Source organism: Chelonia mydas, chromosome 10 (assembly GCF_015237465.2).
Source record: "Chelonia mydas isolate rCheMyd1 chromosome 10, rCheMyd1.pri.v2, whole genome shotgun sequence".
NCBI classification, from domain to species: domain Eukaryota; kingdom Metazoa; phylum Chordata; order Testudines; family Cheloniidae; genus Chelonia; species Chelonia mydas.
Window position 1 is genome coordinate 65,712,841 of NC_051250.2, and position 15,376 is coordinate 65,728,216.

The 15,376-nt window shown below is 44.0% G+C and overlaps 1 protein-coding gene across 2 annotated transcripts in view; it reads right to left on the bottom strand.

Annotated features, from left to right (window-relative positions):
* HOMER2 (homer scaffold protein 2) overlaps positions 1-12,921 on the bottom strand; it is a 106,516-nt gene extending 93,595 nt beyond the window's left edge. The window contains exon 1 of one of the 2 annotated variants that reach the window (XM_043524454.1): positions 12,794-12,921. Coding sequence is in view for 1 of the 2 variants with exons in the window: in XM_037910710.2 (XP_037766638.1) it covers positions 12,373-12,485 (113 nt within the window). In the remaining variant the exon portion in view is untranslated. Of the gene's footprint in view, positions 1-12,372 lie in introns of both variants that reach the window. The other variant, XM_037910710.2, reaches the window with a different exon arrangement.
* Between the last annotated feature and the right edge of the window lie 2,455 nt (positions 12,922-15,376).

Below are 15,376 nucleotides of genomic sequence, written 5' to 3' on the forward strand. Positions count from 1 at the left end.
TGCTTCTTTGAGAAAATCTGTATTTTACTAGCCTCCAGGTGGGGGGAAGGGGGCAAATGGTTCCTTCCTTACCTCAATGCAGATTAATGTGGTGTTTCCAAGGAGACGTAGTGGAAAGTTTTGGAACCCACAGCACGGGCACCTTGACTATTGAGGGGAAAGAAATATGTGTAATGCCAAGGTTGCCAACATGTGGATCCTGTGGGATTCTTGGATCACAAGATTGCAAAAGTTTGTGGGAGAGCAAGGAGTAGACCATGACATGGAGATTCCATCCAAACGGCCCTGTAGTGAGCAGAGTGGTGGCCTGCACTGGCATCATGTTTTGCTCACTCTGCAGTGCCTAACCCGCTGACTTTTTTTAAGATGTTATGATCTACTGGACATTGTAGTGATTCACTTGGGTGGAAATGATTTGGGCCTTATTCCTGGCATACACTTCATACAGATTTGGACTGCATCAGAGATCTGTGTCCAGGAACTGATAGTTTTCTTGGATTTGGCTGAGCATCTGAATAACTGCTATAGCAACAATATGAAAGCTATTAAGTGCTGGAAGAACATTAATCATTGGAGAATTCACTGGAGGGTTCTGGTCTGGCTGACCAGCAATTTTTACTGTATGCCATAGAAACAAGCTCTGATACCTCACTGTTTCTTGGAAGTGGAGTAAATCTATTGAATAAAGATCAGAGGATCTTTCTCTCAAAATGTAAAACTGTCAGCATTTTGGAACAGAAACCCGTTTGTGACTTCTCTCACATGCTCTGCCACAAACTCTACCCTCCAACCATAAGAACGGCCATACTAATCAGACCAGAGCTCCATCCAGCCCAGTATCCTGTCTTCTGACAGTGGCCGATGCTTCAGAGGAAGTGATCACAACAATTATCGAGTGATCTATCCCCTGCTGCCCACATGCTGGCAGTCAGATATGAGGAACACCAAGAGCATGGGGTTGCACCCCATAGCATCTCTTGGCTAATAACCATTGACGGATCTCTCCTCCATGAACTTATCTAGTTCTTTTTTGAACCCCATAGTTTTGGCCTTCACAACATCCCAGGCAATGAGTTCAGCAGGTTGACTGTGCATTGTGTGAAGTACTTCCTTTGGTTTGTTTTAAACCTGCTGCCTATTAATTTCATTGGGTGACCCCTGATTCTTGTATTATGTGAAAGAGTAAAACAACACTTCCTTATTCACTCTCTCCACAGCATTCATGATTTTATAGACCACTATCATATGCCCCCTGAGTGGTGTCTTGTCCAAGCTGAAAAGTCCTAGTCTTTTTCATCTCTCCTCATACGGAAGCTGTTCCATACCCCTAATCATTTTTGTTGCCCTTTTCTGTAACTTTTCCATTTATATCTTTTTACAACCTATTCACTCTCACCCACAGGATTCCATCCAACAGTATTAAAGGACAACAAGGAAAGAAGAAGAAGGTGGCTGCTCATGCCACTTCCCTCCATTCTGCTGGCATTCTTTAATCAGTTAAAGAACAATTTAGGAGAAAGATGTAAGGGCATATTGCTAGCAGAGGGCAAAAAGGCAGATCACTTCACAGTGTCCTTAAACGTCATCACATAATGGAAAAAAAACAGGACCAAATTGTACCCTCTTACAGACGTACCAACAAGACTGGGAGAGATGTCAAAAACTAGATGAGCGTTGCCTGATGGAGTTTTCAGCTAGTTATCCTCTGAAGTGGGAGGGGGCTTTTGAGGAGCAGGAAAAGGGCAAGAGGTACCATATCCCAACCTCACAAAACCAGGGGATCTTCGGGGAACCAGAATTTACATTAAGTCCCATTGATGGTAGACCCATGTAGAGATGGGGAAATAACTGATTTTTTTGGTTGTCTGGCCGTTTCAGAAAATAATAGTTTCAGGTTGACCCAAAACAAAACAAAATTCAAAATATATGGTGATTAGGAGTCGAAAAAATTGTTTGGGGTTGAAAAAACATTTCATTTAGATTGAGAATTTTTTATACTTAACATTTTAATGAAATTGAAGGAAATTTAAAATGAAAAGTTTTTTCAAATCAAAATCAAATGGTTTCATTTCAAAAATGTAGAAACAGAACATTTTGATTTTTTCAGAGCATTTTTGAAAAGTGTTTTTTCCTGGACAAAACAATTTGGTGAAATTGATACAAAGTCACAAAATGTTTTGGTTGACCCAAATCTGCACATTTTGCAGACAAAAAAATTGGTTGAAAAATTTCACCCAGCTCTAGACATCAACCCTCTTACTCCTCTGACCTCCTCAGCCATGGCAGTATGGCTCTCTCCACTGGCCAGACACCTCAGACTTTCTCTCCCAGATGGGTGCAGGCATGGAGCCCACATTAATACAGCTTCAAGCAGCATTACTTAGGCACAGATATCTGCTTGAATATCAGTGGACTTTGGAGAGGAGCATACTGTGAAGAATAGCTCCCTCCTGAATAAATGCAACCTGGCCTCCATTCACCTCCACAGCCCCACTGATCTCAGTCCACAAAGAGTTTCAACAGAGGGACTGCCACAAGGTTCCAGAGGTGGGGGAAGAAAGAAGAATTGGCACTCTTCCTTCCTGCTTCACCCCTATGCAAAATCCAACCCCTCAGTCCGCAGAAGTGGGTATAACAAGTAGTTCCATATTAACTAAACTACATTAATTCACACAATAATATAATTCACCATTTATTTTGTATGTTCATTTTTTGCATTTAATTTGTATGGTGTTTCCTTGTGGTGTGTTTTAATATTTGGATGGTTAATTTTCATTTTGATACAAATGCTTTATTAAAAAGGGCTTTAAAATTATGTTTCATTGCTAATAGGTGTTTAGAGTAGTTGAATTTTAATCCAACAAATATGAACAACATCTTCAATGGCAAAGAATCGATGTACAACTCTAATCCAAACTGGGTATTTGCCACTTCCCTACTAATGAGCAACATTTTGTAATTGAGGGATATGAAAAATTAAAGGGAACTGCAAGTGTATTGTGGAAATTAAAATGGTAAAAAGAGTCTTAGCTACATTTTCCCCTTTCTGTAATCTAATTCCTTTTAAAATCATTTTAATAAATAAAACTGCCATCTTTACAATAGCATGTTAGCTTTTGTTGTTAAAAAAATTGAGGTCAAATTGAAACAGGTATTCTTTGTTAGATTAGCAGATATAGCTCAGAAATCTGAGCAACCGATGAGCTAGCCGTTTTCTTTGTTTGTTAGTTCTTTGCTGAGGTGTGAAAAGACATAACTCAGGAAGTATGTTTAGATTTAAAAAAAAAAGTCTTGGAAATTGGAAGTCTGATATACAGCGTTTTGGGAATAGTTAACATTTATTGGCCAGACTATTGAGCTAATAGTACCACAGCTGTAGGATTGCAAGGGTAGGGAGTTAGCCCTGGGGAAAAAAGAACTTTTTTTCTTCAACGTAAGCAACATTAGCGCCAGATCCAAAGCCCATGGAAATCAACAAGACTTGACTTTGCATTGACTTTGGAGTCAAGCTCTCTTTGTTTAGGAGACATTTTATACAAGAGCATCATTCTCATGACTAGCTGAATATATATTTTTAGTAATTTTGTAAAATTTGAAAAAAGTATTGCAGTATAGTAAGCTGAACTGCATCATCACATACTTCTTTAGAGCTCTCATTTCACAGGAGATTTACGCGAATGAGCTGAATAACTAGTTTTACACAGTTCAGGTAGCTGTCAGTTTTCATACTTCTGTACTGTTACTCAGTGCCAAACCCAGGGACAGTACATATTAATAATGGCCAACCACACAAAAACTATTTTAAGTGCTATGAGCCAAATTCTTCGCACACTTTACACTTGAGGAACTAGGGGTGGAGGATCCAGGTGGCGAGATGGGGCTAGTACCCTCGCAATCAAAAAATTGGGGGAGCAGACAATGTGTGTTTCAACCACCACCACCCCCATGTTTTTTGCCCTCACACTACCTCACAGAGGTGAGAGTGGGACCCAGAGGAAGGGCTGGAGCAGCCATGGTGGCAGCGCACAAGATCAGGATGGCAGGAAATAACCTCTGCTCTACCCACCTTCCAGCCACCCTGGCAAGACACTGGATCAGGGAGGGGCAGGAGCATGTGCACCGGCTGCCAGGGCAGGGGACAAGGCTCTGGCAGCTGATCAAGTCTCAGTAGCTCCCTTCATTCCCCTTCCTACCCATCCCTCCCCCATTCACATCAAGCTTCCACCTGCTGTGTGGAGCCTCCATACAATCCTGACTAGGTCCCATGTAAATTTATCAAAACCTGCCATGTTACTGGATGTAGCTGGAACAACTAGTGCCTGAAGCACTTAAAGTTTGTTCTTGAACCACAGACAGAACTGAAAAGTATTCTGAAACCAGACTGTCTATAACCCTGATAAACAGCAAGGCAATTCTTTGCACTTTTATATTGGAAAAATGTACATCTCAAAGCACTTTACAAAAATGGATAAGCATTAATATGTCCAGTATCGGGGGTAGCCGTGCTAGTCTGTATCCACAAAAAAACAACAAGGAGTCCGGTGGCACCTTAAAGGCTAAGATTTATTTGGGCATAAGCTTCCATGGGTAAAAAACCATTTCTTCAGATCCATGGAGTGAAAATTACAGATGCAGGCATTATATAATGACACATGAAGCAAAGGGAGTTACCTCACAAGTGGAGAACCAGTCCCTATTCAAGCCCAAAATTTGCTGGACTGGGAGTGGCTGGCTCATTACAAAAGCAGCTTTGCCTCTCCTGGAATTGACACCTCCTCATCTATTATTGGGAGTGGACTACATCCACCCTGATCGAATTGGCCCTGTCAACACTGGTTCTCCACTTGTGAGGTAACTCCCTTTGCTTCATGTGTCATTATATAATGCCTGCATCTGTAATTTTCACTCCATGCATCTGAAGAAGTGGGGTTTTACCCACGAAAGCTTATGCCCAAATGAATCTTAGCCTTTAAGGTGCCACCGGACTCCTTGTCATTAATATGTCCATTTTCCAGATGGAGAAACTGAGAAACAGAGCTGTTAAATGATTTGCTCAAGGTCACTCAATATGCTAGTGACAGAATTGGGAATAAAATCAAAATATCTTCACTCCCAAGCCTGTGTTTATTTCACTAGACCTGCATTTCCTAAATTGTGGGTTGTGACCCCCTAGGGTTTCACAAGACCATCTTGCTTTGACCCACAAAACCCCCTGTCCTGAGTGAAGTAACTACTGTCCCACAGAGCTGAGTAAGCTCGGCTCCCAACTCCAGGCATTAGAACCTAGCCCCAGGTACATGGAGTCGCAGAGCCACTCAGGTTTGGGCTGGCCCTTCTGATGCGGGGGGCGCGGCGAAGGGAAATGAATAGGCCAGATCTGAGTGGCCAGAGGCCAGGTTGCAATGCCCAGAGCAGGGAGCTGAGCCCAGCCAGCCCTTCAGGACAAGAGCCACAGGAGCACCACTGAGGGTGAACGCAAAGTGGGCTCAGTCTGCAATTCCCCCACTCCCCTGGGCCTCCCAGAACTTGGAACTTTCATTCCACCCAGGCCCAATGGGCACTGCAGCATGAAAAAGTTTGGGAACCACCGCTAAAGCAGCTGTGGCATAGTGCATTATTTGTAACATGGTTCAATCCTGTCTACACTTCAGTTCACTTTTGTAGTGTATCTGTGAGAGGCCCTACTAAGGTATAACTATATCCAAGACAATGGGTTTTGATAATATAGATGGAATCTTCAGTCCACAAACACTATGAAAACACAGAATTGGGGGCTTGATTCACCTCTTACTTATACCGATATAAGCCTGAAGTAACTTCACTGGTGTAAACTGAGTTGCATTGGTGTAAAAATGGGTGGAGAATCAGGCACACTGGTGAAGTCACCTTGTATTTACGTAGGCTTGTGGAAGAATAAACTCAGTCTTCGCTCTTAGGTTGGTTGCAACATGTCAGAGGCAGTTTATTCTCAAGCAATTGCAAAAGGGGAGAGTGCACAATGGCAGGTCTCCCAAAAGATAAACAATTAAGGCTAGCATTTATACCTTTTGTCACATCCAGTAATGATCAACAACTGCATTTTGTTTATACATATTCCTTCCTGATATCTTACTTTTCTCAGCAGTTCTTGCTATAGTCTGCGTTCCATTCTTATCTAACACAAGGTCAAAGCAACCTCTCTTACAGTTCTTTTCCACTCACCCAGGCCCTGCCTGGAAGTCTCACATTATTAGCCTGACTCTTGCTCTTCCTAGAAGAATAAGATGTCTGCGCTTTTTTCCACTTCCACACTCCCCCGTGTTGTGCTTCCAGCACAACTATCAATCTTAAACCTCCATTTTCATTAAACCTTGTATTGCAGACTCTGCATCAGATGCTTCAACCTCATGGGTTTTGATTGGATGCAATGACAATGCATGGTTAGTATGGACATGAAAACTGTTATTATTACGTCTTTTACAACAACAACATAATCCTAAACTAAACAACAATAAAAGCAGTAATATTCCCTTGGTAATAATATGATGGGGTTGTTATACAGTTTTAGTCACAAAGCACAGTACATCATACTTAGTACATAAATAAATAATTATACACTGGCAGGAACCAAAAAAAAAGCCAATGTTATGTGGTAACCAGGGTAAGCCAATGTGTGGCTTAGGGCAGACATACGTGAGTTGAGGGGTTGTGGTGACGCCCTCAGATTAGAACACAGGTGTATTCAGTCCGGACGGAGGGGTTGTGGTGATGTCCTCAGGTTAAAAAAAAAAAAAAAAAAACCCCAAAAGCAAAACAAAAAACTGATGCATTGTGGTATGAAGGAACAGAGGCCTTGGGTGTGAGAGAGAGTGAATGAGGGTCATAGGAAGACACCCAGAGCTCTCTGCGAAGCCCACAAGCTCGTGACTGGAGATGTCTCTAATGCAAGCCCTGTGACTGCACCTAGTGGACAGGTAAAAGGTCCTGACCAAGGAAGGCTGACTGCATGGCATGACCGGCAAGGGGCCTGTCTGAGTCTAGGGTTGCGTGACCCTATCCTGTCCTCGGACAGTCCATGTCCGTTTCCTTGATATCTTTCCTCTCTCTCTCCTCCCCGCCTGAAGGCAGGTTATGAGCCACTGACTGGTCTGACCATCTCACCGAAAGCAATCGGAGTAAGTGGTGTTGTTCTCTCTGAGACAAGCCGACACTCTTTGCAAAAGGGGGTGTAGGAAGGTCGTGGACATCCTTGATAAACCTCTCCTGTGTGAGTGACCCGAGTGGAAAATAGGAGGTGGTGTGATAATTTTAGCTTCATGAGCCGCTACCTCAGTGGACAGGGCACTCCTGTGTGATTGGAAAATGGGTGGGGGTTAGTTTAAGACTGTTCCTGCGCCACTGAATGGCACACCTGCTTATTATATGTATGTGTATTATAGTTCTAGGATTTGTAGGGATTTAGAAAATTGGAATTTTTACACACGTGATGATCCATCTAAATAATTCCCACTAGAAGGTACCTTTGATTTAGATAAAATCATACACCTCAGAGAAAGCCATAAAGAGACTCCATGAGTCTCGAGTGTGGAGTCTGAAGGACTCCCAGGCAAAATTAAAACTCAAATGCAGGATTTAAAACAAAATGTAAAGCATCTGGATGCCTCCCTACCCAAACTATTTTGTTAACCCCTTCGACTTCTTTATATTCCCAATAAGTGAAGGCTGAAGTCCAGGAGGGAATGGAATGGGTTAATTTGAAAAGTTAGCTTGGCCTAGAGATAAGGAGAAAGCTGCTTTGCATTCAAGGTCAAGAATCGACACAGACCATGCCAAGCACAAAAACACTGCTTTCAGCCCCAGCTGGCTGTGAAGAAAATATAGACAGAGGTAAAACAAAGGCAAATAAGTTGCAGGACTGAGATTACATTTGCGAAGGTTGGCCACCCGGTGAGACCCAACAGTCTGCCTTTGCAACCCTGGAGCCGGTGTGGTTTGGGGATGCTGAAGAAGCCACAGGCAGCCGGCCTGGACTGAAATACCTCCCAAGAGCGGAAGCAAGTTGGAAATTTTTACAGCGTATCTCTGGACAGTCTGTGCACAGAATAACCTCCCGTCCATCTCTCTCTGTCTCTCCTACCCCCGGGCCTGGCAAGCCCAGGAAGCATGTTTGTGAGTATAAAAGGGGGTCAGGGTTTAACATTAATGTTTTTTCTTCCCTTGAGTGATGAGGGAGCATTCCCAATATTCTTTGCTGTTATTTCATTAATTAATGCTTTAAATTCAGTCACATGGTGTGTTCTCTTCATCTCCGCCCTACGATCCTGTGGTCTTAGCCTGATCAACTAAGGCACAGGCAGATTGGTAATGAAAATCTGTCACAGTTTTAGTGGAAAATTGAGGAGTGGGAGAACCCTGCAGAGTGCACACCATCTATCTATTTTACCCTTGATATTTCACATTTGCTTTGTTTGGCACAGTTGGTATTACATGTTAAGAATTGCATGATTAAAGGTGAGCCCCACTCTCAGCCGCAGTAGGTCTGAGAACCGGAGAGGGGTTTAGCATTCTTCTCTCCACCCCTGTCGGTGGTGATAGAGTGCAAATGGGTGTACTCCTGGTTGTAGAAGTCCAGGGTGATGGAGGGGAGGACTCGGGGAGTCTCGCTCCATGCATATAATTCTTGGTGCATACGACCTTAGCCGTAGCATGCCTGGGGTACAAATAGGAGTTGGGGATAAGGAAAGAGATGTGTATCTGACAGCTAGAATTGAGCAATTAAAAGCATAGATTATGAACCAGCCAGCAACTCAAACCTACACCCAGGACAAGTTGCAAGCCTTGAGACAGGACTTCCAGGCAGAAAAAGCGGAACACACCCACCTGGAAGTACTGACTGAGCAAGTACCAGTCCTTCAGAGACTTGTCAAAATTTAACCATTTGTGCTCAGCATACGCTGTAACATTGTAAGGAGAGTGATCACTTTACATATGCTATTACCAGCAAGAGAGTGGGGGGGGGGGGAGAGAAAACCTTTTGTAGTGATAAACACCCATTTTTGCATGATTTGTGTGTATAAAAACATCTTCTGTATTTTCCACAGTATGCATCCGATGAAGTGAGCTGTAGCTCATGAAAGCTTATGCTCAAATAAATTGGTTAGTCTCTAAGGTGCCACAAGTACTCCTTTTCTTTTTGCGAATACAGACTAACACGGCTGTTACTCTGAAACCTGTAACAGCAGTGTGTCTGCCATAAGAGGAAACTGAATAGTTAAAATGCCAATTGGCCGTGCGTTCTGTCCAGGTGACAAGCCTCACGGGGTAGGACTTGGGTAGCCCTAGTGAGTGAGAATGTTTAAAAGAAGAGACTAGGAGGGGTGGGGGCTAGTTGAGAAGTCCACTCTCCTTGCTAATTGGTAGTGGGACAAGTTGGTGCCCATGGAAAGAACCGTTCAGCAAGAAAAAAAAAAGGATCAGGCCCAGGCAGGCAACAGATAGAGAGATTTGGAAACTCTGAGGGCATGCTGGAAACAGGAAAGAAAGAGAGGGTTTAAGTGCAGCCATTTTAATTTGTTAGAAACAGAGCAACTGTTATGCTAAGTCTTAGCCTAATAGCATGGGACCTGTAGAAGCAGGGCTCAAGTCAGAAGCAGGTGGGAAAACAGCAGCGCAGAGTCAGTGTGACCTTGCCTTGAGATAACAATGTTTTGAGAAATGAAAGTGAGAAAATGCTGGATTAGACAGGATATAATATAAACAAAATGTGCATGTTTTCAATTAATGCATGCCACAAAAGAGTATAAATGCTTGTGTGATATTGCTTGTATTTTGGAGAAACTGACACAGCTCTCTGTCAGCTGTATTCTTCCCTTGCAATTACTCGAATAAAGTTGTCTCTGATTTTGTTGCTTCCAACCTAAGAGTGAAGACTGTTTTCTTCCACAGGCTTGCCTAAAGCAAAATAGCCTAGGTAATATCATAAATACACAAGAAGTACAAATAGGACTCTGCAAGTGGATCAGTGGACTTCAAATCCTTTGGAACTTTTAAAGAATAGATTTCTGTGGAGTAGGACTTCCATGTTTCCAGGTCAGACTGTTTTTTTAAAAAGATGTTTTTCTAATTTCTATTCAAGCTCTCATCCCAGAATAGCTAAAAATATTCTGCTAGTTAGTTAACAAGGATGACACTGAAAATATTGTTTGGCCACCCAATTGAGATGAATGGGGCAGTTCTTCAGACCCATTTTTCTGTCCATCTGTGATGTCTCATTGCATCAGTTCATATTCTGAAACTTATTTTTATAAATTTGAAAGGCAAGATGCTATCTTGTTTTTAAATGAATGCTTATTTAATGAAGAAACTTATGAGCCCATCAGAGATGTTCTGGTGTGGCATGCTGGTCAATATCCACTTATATCACCCCATACCTATTTCCTCCTCCCACCTTCTTTCCGAAAGTTCTCTACATCAAAATTAGGCACATTCATTGCATTTTTAAATTGTTCATGTTTATATAATTTACCTTTAATATAACTGTTACAAATTATGCCACTTCAGAGATACTGTAATAAATTCTGTAGTGGGAGCTTGCATAGTTACAAAATGGCATAAGTAAACTGAGAAATTAAAGAACGATCCCTCACCACATGGGGGTGAGAAGAGGAAAGATGTAAGAGAACATACAGTAAATACAGCAAATTAAATGATGTGTGGGTTTTGGAATCCCCCCAGCATACCACCTTCCAGGCTTGTTAAGAAGATTTCAAGTCTATCCATAGTTCACACTGAAAATATATGCTTTTTTTTAAAAAAAAAAAATTCTCGTTTTCTAAGGTTTTAGTTTACAAATTCCTTAAACCACAGTATTCACCTTCTCCCCTCTTGTTCAAATTACAAGATATGAAAAAAAAGTACTATTAGTTTCTCTGAACTAGCAAACTGAATTGTCCAGTGGGGCATGTTCTCAGACCAAAATCTTGTACATTTAAACAGAGAAAACTTTCAGAAACAATTATCTAAATATAACAAACAATAACGTTTGGATAAGTTTATTGCGTGCTTTCGGTGACTCAGTGCTCTGACTGAATTACAACACAGAGTCACTGAAAAGAAATCCTCTGCTTTTAAGTGAGTTTATACACATGAACAGATTACTCATTTCAAGACTGGAATCTTTCACATTGTATCTGAGGCACTTGTTCAGTCATTTTAGCCATTTAAATCATACCTCCGTGTTTATCTGCTACAAGGACATTTCTGCACACTTCAAGTTTTATTCTACAGCTAACAGCAAAGCTTGTTTTATCTTCACATTTTAAAAAACGCTGCCCCCTTTCTTACATTTATGCTTATTTTTTGGTTATCCATATTATTTGTACAAGATCCTATTTTGCCACTACAGCATGAAAATCAATTAACTACGTTTAAAAACATTAAACTGAATAATAATAATTTGCACATCTGAGGATCTCAAAGCACTTCATGAACGTGTTTTACTGAACTAAAAGGCTTTTTTTAAAAAAAATAGTCTTAAAACGTAACAAACAAAAGAACAGAGAAAGACTCGTATCCTGGGAGCAACAGGGCAACAACCACACTGCACATACATTTTAATTAGGAACTCTCATACGAAGGCCTCGAGAACCTTAACCAATATAACTAACAAGACAGGAACCAAAAAGAAACCACGACTCAAGCCTAGTCCTAAGACTAGTGTAAACGCCCCCGGACCAGGTTAAATCCACCAGCCATCCAACAGCCAGAAATTAATCTTTGCTGCGCTACTTCAGCCACAACCACCAAACCCCGAAGCCAGAGCGCACAAAGTACTCGGGACCTGCTTGCGCTCCACCCAGCCCCACTCAGTCTCCCACTGCTGGGCTCCTCCGCTCGCTCTAGCGTTTGCCGAGCTGCGCCTTTCCCCGCTCGTTCAGCTGGCACCCGAGTCCCGTCCGAGCCGGGCAAGCTCCCCTAGCCCTCGCTCCACGCTCCTCTCCAGCCCCGCGGGTGCAAACGGCACTGTCCGTGGCAGAGCCGGGCTCCATCCCTGGCGAGCCCCCTCCAGCTGCCCAGTGCCGTGGAGTGACTCAGCCCCCCAGCTGGAGAGGAGCTCGGAACAGCGCTGCCCCCGGGTTAGCCGGGCAGGGTGGCGGCTCGGAGCCAGGCGCAGGAGCCCCGGATACAAACTGCCCGAGGCAGTACAGCGCCCCGCGGGACCCGGCAGCCGGGTCTGGCCGCGCCCCGGGCTGCAAGTTCAACACGCCCCCCCCGCCGAGCCCCAAGCGGCTCGCTAGAGACCCGGCGGCGAAGCGGCGGCAGCTGGGGAGAGCCAGACCTGAGCCCCCGGGGCGGGAGGGAAGGCAGCGGCCGTGGGCTCCCGGGGACACTCACCCCATGTCTCGGTACTTGTCCCCAGCGGCGCCCGCAGCCTGCAGCCCCGCCGGGCCCCCGGGGTTCTCGCCTCTGTCCCCGGCGGGCGCGGGGCGAGTCCCAACTTCGCACATGCGGCCGCCGGCTGCTAGCGCGCTCAGCTCCTGCGCATCCCGGGCCGGCCCCGGCGGCAGCAGCAGCGACTCTCCCGAGAGCCGGGCGGGCGGCGGTGGCGGCTTCTCCCTGTGCCCGCTCGGCGGCGGCAGCCGTCCTGCTCCTGCTCCTCCTCCTCCTCCTCCCCTTACATAACCTCCTCTCCCAGCGGCGGGGGCAGCGACCAGCCTCCCGCAGACTCCGCGCCGGGCAGGAGGCGGGAGCTGGGGGGTTCTCCCGGGAGCTCCCTCGCACCGCCGAGCCAGGGAAGGCGGCGGCGAGTCCCCACCTGCTTCGCGCAGCCGCCTCCCACTGGCAGGGCCACACGCTGCTGCCCGCGCTCCCCCGGCAGCGGCTGGGCACGGCGCCTTCCCCGGGACTCGGCCGGACTCCCCCTCCCCTCAGGCGCCCCCTGCCGCCAAACGTGCCCCTCCCCTGAGTCCTCACCCTGCCCGCTTAGTGCCTGGCGGACGTGGGCTTGGATCAAAGGAAACCAGGGCAAATCGACTCCAGAGCCGAGCTTTGTGGGGGGAGCCCAGGCGGAGATCCGCCTAGGCCCACCCGTGGCCCCAGCACCCCAAGACTCTGGGAGAGATCCACTCTGCAGCCCCACACGCCAGCTCCGCCATATGAGCCAACCCCGATCTCTGACCCCAGGGTTTGGAGCCTCCGCGAATGCCACCTGCTCCCACACACACACACACACACTCGGATCCGTGCACCCCAAGGTTTGGGAACGGTTCCCTCTGGTTCTGAACGTTGTGGCCTTTCCACCAGCTGTACCAACAGACACACCAAACTCCTGCAACCAAACACCACAGATTTTGGGGAAGTTTCAGCTCCATCTCTAAGCACGCAGGTTGGTCTCTAAATTCAGGGAATGTGGTTTGAGCTGTGAAAACTATTCTCACAGATGGGGCAGCTAAAGTACATATAGGCTAAGTGCTTATTAATTAGTCAGTGAGTGACAAGAGCTGATACCATGGTCCAAATTGATCCTTCATGATCCTTCATCCAATTGCACTTATTTCCACTTGGCTCCAGGTTTCTGGAGTCCCACTAACAGTGTTGACTCCCAGTCTTTCCGAGTTTTGCACAGCTCTAGCTGTGTCAGTCCCTTCCTCTCTATATTTGTCCTTTCAGAGTGCTACTGTTGTGAGTTTGACTGTCATTTCATAATATAGTCTGATGAAATTGTGCCAAACTGTCATCAAGATGCAAAATCACAATATGATGATCTTTTGCAGGCCCTGAAACAGCTTTGAGATGGCTTGTGAGACACACAATCACCTTGTTAAAATCAAGACAGTCCCAAAAATACACAACCCTGCTTGAATTACCATTTACTAATTATATTATGCTAGATACTTTAATTACCTGTGTCTGTCTTTCTGTGACCATAATGTGACTTCTGTTCTCCAGTACTTGCCTCCCCATCACCACATAAACACACTACTGTCTATGAATTCCATAAATATACGTTCACTTTGCAAATGTAAGTTTGCAAATATGTTCTGAAGCTAATTTTCTCTGTTTATCCCACTTCCATTTTTTGTCACTGTGTTCCACACATACATTGTTGTTATGCTGGGGAAACAATGTGACAATTGTGTTTTAACTTCCCCTCTCATTCAAAATTACAATTGATTGGACAACTTAGATATACACTGTTGTCAAGAATGACTACCTTCAACATTTTATTACTGAACATTAATTTATATTTTTTAAAAAAACCCCAAAACCTAAAGATTGGAGCTGTGGATAAATTATTTAAATTTACTTGGTTTGGTACTCTATATGATAGCTGTATTGTAAATGCCGATCTGGCATTAACTAGAAACCAAGCAAAGAAGAAAAATTTAGCCAATGACATAAGGAACAATGTCTCAACTGTACAAAACAAGGCTGACATTCCATCTAGGGGTACTAGTGATATCATAAACCACTCAAGTGAAACTTGAGTCATTTATTAATGTCATTAAAACCCTGTGATGGAATTACAGCCGTATAAGCCTCTTTGTAAGACATTTCCAGCATTCAAAAAAATGGAAAAGGACATTTTTAAAAAATTTAAGAGCAAATTTTAAAAATGTCATGAAGATAAGCAGCTGTATCATTCTAAACTTCAGGACGGCTGTACTCCAAAGGATTTTCTCACTGTCATGAGATTTGTTATAATGACAGCCAAATGTACTACAGTAGATTTTAAATTGTGTTTTACCAGTTTGCAAGGGCCAGATACTAAACTTGCTTGAAGGAGATTTAACAGGAAAGCCATACACCTCTTTATTTGACAGCTAAAGCCTAAAAACGTCCTATCTCCTTTTCTGCACTCCCTCTTTTTCTCTTCATTCCCAATCTCAGATTAAAAGAAACCCTCTAGTTCCTCCTGGTAATCAAGAAGACAGTATTAGACTTTTTAAATTCATCTTGGTATTCAGCTTTCACCACAGTTCAAGGTTAGGTTTGAGATTCTTGTCTCACAATTTATTTTTTAAACCTTCAACTCATATCCCTCCTGCCCTGAACAATCCTGCAGATGATAGAAGCAATGCAGTCATACACCCTCCCTATTCAAAGAGTTTGTTTCAGTGAACAGTTACACTTTATGGGCTACTGATATAAGTGGCTTAATGGGAACTTTTACAGATTTCCAATGGAATTCAGATTTATTAGAGTAAGGCTTTATGTGTTTCACTATTAAAAGGAAACTGGAATTGCATTTGTCTTAATGTAAAATTATCACCTTTTCTAACCTGTCATCTAATACAATATAAGGTGTGAAGCTGGTACTACTGCACTACAGTAAAAAATGTTAAGGCCACACAAGCAAATTTAGCAAAGGGATGGGTGTGACAATATAACTGACTGG